General features: G+C 32.3%; 1 protein-coding gene across 1 annotated transcript; it reads right to left on the bottom strand.

Moving 5' to 3' along the window:
- Positions 1 to 583: 583 nt before the first annotated feature.
- LOC108684591 (pyruvate dehydrogenase protein X component, mitochondrial-like) lies at positions 584 to 5,143 on the bottom strand. Its single transcript, XM_018188986.1, has 11 exons — positions 4,847 to 5,143; positions 4,248 to 4,429; positions 3,999 to 4,174; positions 3,621 to 3,795; positions 3,384 to 3,547; positions 3,105 to 3,256; positions 1,595 to 1,728; positions 1,358 to 1,534; positions 1,082 to 1,266; positions 897 to 997; positions 584 to 806 (listed from the first exon to the last, which is right to left on the bottom strand). The coding sequence occupies exons 1-11, from the start codon at positions 4,965 to 4,967 to the stop codon at positions 631 to 633; spliced, it is 1,743 nt and encodes a 580-aa protein (XP_018044475.1). The 5' UTR covers positions 4,968 to 5,143; the 3' UTR covers positions 584 to 630.
- Between the last annotated feature and the right edge of the window lie 1,148 nt (positions 5,144 to 6,291).

Genomic DNA, 6,291 nt, shown 5'->3' with positions numbered 1-6,291 from the left:
AAAAGTAGACATAAATATTAACATTCTAATTATTATTTACAAGATTTTAAATATGAAATAATAGACACTTATTCTCTATCAATTTTTTGGATACCTAAATTAATTAAAAATTTTTTTAATAATTAAAAAGTTATACTGAAATATTATAAAGAATGTTTAAAAAAATCAATTAACATTTAGTATTTAGATTCACTTAATGTTGTCACTAATTAATTTACAAATGAAGTGAGAATGTGTCTATTTTGAGAGTATAAATACATAAATTATTTCCTTTGGTCAAAGTTTTTGATAACAGAATCATTTGAACTTTACAATGAACAGAGTTATTTGCAGAACACTTATATAAATATATATATATAAATTGTTTTATATTTTTGATTATATATCTGGCACAAAAAATAAAATTAATATTAATTAATTCTTGTGTTTATTTCAAAAACAGTCAGCAATTATTATATACATTACATATACAAGTTATATTAATTAATATATTTTTTCTACTTAAATTCTATTTAAAAAAAAACAGTAATATAATTACAAAAATAATAATTATTTAACTCTCTCTTGATGCAAGAAAGCTGTTTTTGCAATAAACACTCTAAACAAGAAATTATTTAGAATGATGAGTGATTAATATGCATCACGTTTGTACCTCAGTGCTTGTACCCTGCCAGCTGTGAGAAAAATTGGATCCTCTAATGTTGCTTTTAAAATAGCCAAAAAATTAGCCGCTTGATCTTCATCAATCGCTCGTCTATCGTATGATAGTTTTACTGACATTTTCGTTACCTTCATTAATGACAAATCTGCAAGCATTGCAAAAGTATTATTAGTAGCTAAAAAAGTTAGTTTGGTATTATCCATAAAATTTTTATAAAGTTTTTCGCAAAAATTACCCAATTCTTCGCGTCCCGCGCCTACAGCAAGAATAGCAGTTTGTGGAGGATTTATAATAGCGGAAAACTCTTTGATGCCAAACATTCCCAAATTCGATATTCTGTACAATAAAATTGCATATATAGTATATATACACGTACACATATGCAAACATATTTTACGTGTATTATCGATCAAGGCTTACGTAAATGTTCCTCCTTGGAACTCGTGTGGTTTGAGTTGTCCCTTCCTCGCTTTTTCGGCTAATTCTCGAATATTTTTAGAAATATCTGTTAAGCTTTTAGTGGCAGTATCGAATACTATTGGAGTAATCAGGCCATTTTTTGTAGCAACTGCTATAGACACATCCACTTTTGGAACTCGAACAATCTAAGAGTTATCGATTGTTAATATGATAATTGAATTGCATAGCTTAACACAATTATATCGTATATTATATAGTAAAGTTAATCGTACTAACCTGTTCATTTTGATATAACGTATTTATATCAGGACATTCAACAAGTGCATGAGCCACAGCTTTGGTAATAAAGTCGTTAACTGACACACTTATATCCTCTGTCTTTAATTTTCCACGTAGTTCGAGTAATTTGTCGATGTTTATATCCATAACTGCGTAAGAGTGTGGTATAGTTCTCTAGAAAAGAAAAATTGCTTCGATTAAATTAAATAATTAATTACAAATGTAATGCCATACCTTCGATTCTCCAAGTCGTTTAGCGATAACAGCACGAATGTTGGATATTTCAATATCTTCATATGGAGACGGTCGACCAGATGGGACAGATACCTCTTCTAAACTTGGCGTTTTAACAACTTCTGGAGGAGGTGCTGTAAAAAAATAGTCATAAAATAAATATTGGGTTGTCCAGAAAGTGCCGATTTTTGATAGGTGGCGTAAGGACAGGTCTGAATATATCAGAACGATTGAAAACAAATGACATGCGTACATATCGTAAAAGATGATACTTCAGGCATACTTGGAAAAATTTGGTTTGCGTAAAATGTTAGTTTTATACGCCTTTGAATATGGAAGAAAACAAAGTGCATTTTAGGCATTTAATGCTTTTCTTTTACCGGAAAATGCCACACAAGCGGTAAACAAGATGTGCGCTGTTTATGGCGAAGGTGCTGTAGCTGAAAGAACTGTGCGAAAGTGGTTTGCTATGTCTAAAGCTGGTGATTTCAACCTTGAAGATCAAGAACGCCCGGGTAAGTCTTCCATCACAGATGAAGATCAGATTAAAACACTGATCGATAATCCACGCTATACGATATATAAATTAACAGAAATGTTGAATATGTCAAAATATCCACCATCAACGTCAAATTCATCATCCACGAGCATTTTGTGAAGCTTGGCTACATAAACCGTTTTGATGTATGGGTTCCTCACAATTTAACGGAGAAAAATCTGATGGATCGCATTTCCATTTGCGACTCGCTCTATAAACGCAACGAAGAGACACCATTTTTGAAGCAAGTAGTGACGGGGGATGAAAAATGGATCATTTACGATAATGTTGAGTGAAAAAGATCTTGGGGAAAGCGGAATGAACCACCTTTAGCCACCCCAAAAGCTGGTCTTCATCCAAACAAGGTCATGCTCTGTGTCTGGTGGGATTGGAAAGTGATCCTGTATTATGGGCTTTTACCAAACAACGAGACGATAAATTCAGAGAAGTATTGTTCCTAATTAGACGAACTGAAGACAGCAATTGAACAAAAACATCCAGAAATAGCGAATCGGAAGAGCGTCGTGTTTCATCAGGACAATGCGCGGCCTCATGTGTTTTTGATAATTCGAACATGTCTTCGATAACAAAAGTTGGAGTTCAATTGGGATTTTCTACTCTATCCACCATATTCACCAGATCTTGCGCCCTCTGATTTCCACCTATTTCAATCATTACAAAATTCCCTTAATGGAAAAAGCTTCAACTCTTTGGTCGAGGTAAAAAATCATTTAGAAAAGTTTTCCGCTGAAAAACCTGAGAGATTCTGGAAGAATGGAATTTTCAAGTTGTCTGAAAGATGGAGAAAAGTTGTAGAATAGAATGGCATCTATATAATTTAATAAATGTATACTAAAATTTAAATCTTTCAATTTTCCTTCAAAATCGGCACGAATTTTCCGGACAACCCAATATTAAATATTTTATAGATGCTCCAAGAGAGATAGTATTATTTCAATATATCATATTTACCGGATTTAGGCGTAATTTTTTTAACATCGTGTATCTGAATGTACGTCAAAACATCGCTCTTCAATAAACGATTCGTACGTCCAGTGCCTTTGATTGTTCCAGAACTCAGGCCATATTCTTCCAATAATTTCTTTACCGCCAAACCATACATTCTGTACAAAAAATATATGAATTGCAGTACAATTATTTATTTGCAAGAGTATATTATGTTAAATATGGAAATAATAAATAAATAAAATTAATTCAATTATATAAATTATCTAAAAAATTAATACATACTGCCCACTTGATGGTTTTGCATTAGCTGGTGCGGTCGGTTTAGTAGGACTTGGTGCTGCAGGTATTGCTGATTCAGTCGGAATAACAACTTTTTTCCAATCCATTCCTTTTTCAACCATAACAGCTATCAACTGTCCAACTTGTACTTGAGATCCTTCTGGAATCTAATAAATAATTAATTAGTCTAAGAAAGAACTATAATGTAGAATTTTTTATCGTTAATAATTGAATATGTACAAGAATTTTTGCAAGTACTCCTTCTTCCTCCAATTCAAAGGACATAACAGCTTTGTCTGTCTGTATGTCTGCTAACGCATCACCCGGCTGTATTTCATCACCTTCCTGCTTCAGCCACTTTACAATTGTACCTGTTGTCATAGTTGGTGACAAGGCAGGCATAGCAATGTTTTGTCTGAAAATAAATAAAATATTTAGAAACAAATTCTGAAAATGTTAACTGTTTTTGTTATACATTTATAAGCATATAAATGTATAACCATTATATACATTCAGCATTATTTTAAATCTAGTATATTAAAGGAACTAAATATATAAATATGTGAGCATTATTTCAATATTACTTTAAAGCACAATATATTTATTAAAGAATCATACTGGCCGGATGGTGGTTCAGCTTTCGTAACAGGTGGGCTTGCTTCAATAGAAGATGATACTGCTGAAGAAGCTTCTGTTAGACCAGCTGGCATTTCTACTGTTTTCCAATCTTCATCAGCCTCTACAGTGAGAGCTATCAGAGTTCCTACTTTAATATCTTTCGTTCCTTCAGGCACCTAATCAATATATGTTGCATAATTTGGATGCAATCCATATATGATTTGATTGATTCGTTGCTAAATTACATACGATTATTTTCGCCATCACACCTTCGTCGTCAAATTCCATTGTGACAATGGCTTTATCAGTCTGAATTTCAGCAATAGCGTCGCTAGGCTCAATCTTATCACCTTCCTTTTTTAACCATTTCACTATGGTACCACTTTCCATAGTAGGTGATAATGATGGCATCGACAATTCTTTTCCCATTACTGAAAACAAATGTCTCTATGCTCATCTTCATAAATTAAAACTTTCATTATTATAAATTTGCAATAAATGTAGATATGCAATTGAATAAAATATTTTTTTTGCAAAGTAATGTTTAAATAAGAAAATCGATGGAAAAAGAAATTATGCTGAAATGATTGCAAACAGATTGAATGTTAGGTATCGCGTGAAAATTGATTGCATAATCAAAAAGACGTGGAAATTTATTTATCAAGCGCAGCGAAAAGCTTAATTTATAATTGTCAGACATTTGTTTTTTCGTTTAACGTTCATATCGTAAACAAGATAATTTTATCTCTCACAGATATTTTCATAAAATTTGGTTCACTTTTGAAGATAACCTCAAAATCAACTACTTTGCAAGAAAAAAAATCATAGTTTTTGAATAAATGTCATACCATCGAGAATAGTGCTGGTGTGAAAACATAATCGTTGATAATTTAAGGGCACGCGAAGCGCGTTGGGATTAGCGTACTTCAATGATAGATGCACGAACTTGGACCTTAATATGTGCGCCATTTTTATAGTCAGGCAAGACAATGATCAGATCATCAGTCCGCAGATTGACAAACTCGCGATTTGTCTGCAAGCCGTGACCTCAAATGACCTTAATTTTTCGTGCTACGTGTTTATCAGTAGGTTCTGTTTGCTTGAGTTCTTGAAAATTTTTGCACTTAAGACGAGATAGATATAAGAGGACGTTGAAGAGAGAGAAAGTAATAAGATTCAGAATGCACAAAAGTAAGCAACTGATACCAAAACTAGTTCTAAAACTGGTTTTAATATCAGTTTACATCAGCTTTTAAAAACAGTTTATATCAAGTATTAAGTCCTTAGTTTCTATAAATTTATTTATAATTTATTTTTTCTTCAACGCTTTTCTTGTTGAATTTTTACTTTGGAAAAAGAACATTAAATTTAAAAATTTTAATTCACAATCAGTCGTGGTATCTTTGTTTAAATTTATGGTAAAATAATGAGAGATTCAATAATAATAAATGATAAAACGATCTTGTTCTATTATTAATTATCTAATTAAGCTAATTTGATATCTATATTAAATTTTATTTTAGTTCAACAAAGATCTTTATTTTTTTAAGACTATTTTTTTTTGGATTGAGGATGAAAAAATGGGTCTTCGCCATTTTTGCTTGCCATACAATTTTTATTTCATCATTATAACAATAACAGTTTTCTTTCCCGTGTTAATTCGCATAGTGTTTCTATTAATAATATTCTGCGATATTTCGCATCGCTTACACGACTCGTATAAATTACGAGAATTTACCGGTGCGAGGATTTAAAATTTCCCGGCGTTTGAAATTGGCGGCGATCGCCCATACCGCAATTATCGATACTATCGATCGCGCGCGCTTGCGATCCTCGAAGTTGCTATTTGACTTAATGGTGAACTTTTGCAAAGTACGTCGCGGTTGCAAAAGATAGCCGATGTTTCTCCGATTTCTTCGACCGGGCGTGCCGTTATACCGTGCACGATTATGTACAAGAAATTATACGTGCTATACAATGATACGTGCATGTGTATATATGTGTATATGTGTCGCGCGCGTAGATTATATCGTTATAAAAACTTATTGCTAAGAGCTCGGGAGTGTGTATGTTAAATAAGAGTCAAGTTGGAGGATGCATAAAGGAGCTGATTACATTCATAATTATCCCTCCAGCATCGGCGGTGAGTCAGATTTTGATGGAATTATAATTTCTTGATTAGTTTTGGATTAGACTCTGCTGACCCTAAATGATATTTTTCTGGAGTAGTTTTTATATATGTATTCAAATATTTTATATATACATACGCGTTATATATGATTTATATATATAT

This window comes from Atta colombica, unplaced genomic scaffold, assembly GCF_001594045.1.
Source record: "Atta colombica isolate Treedump-2 unplaced genomic scaffold, Acol1.0 scaffold136, whole genome shotgun sequence".
NCBI lineage: Eukaryota > Metazoa > Arthropoda > Insecta > Hymenoptera > Formicidae > Atta > Atta colombica.
Note: the sequence above shows the minus strand (reverse complement) of the source record. Positions and strands in the feature narration are given on the sequence as shown.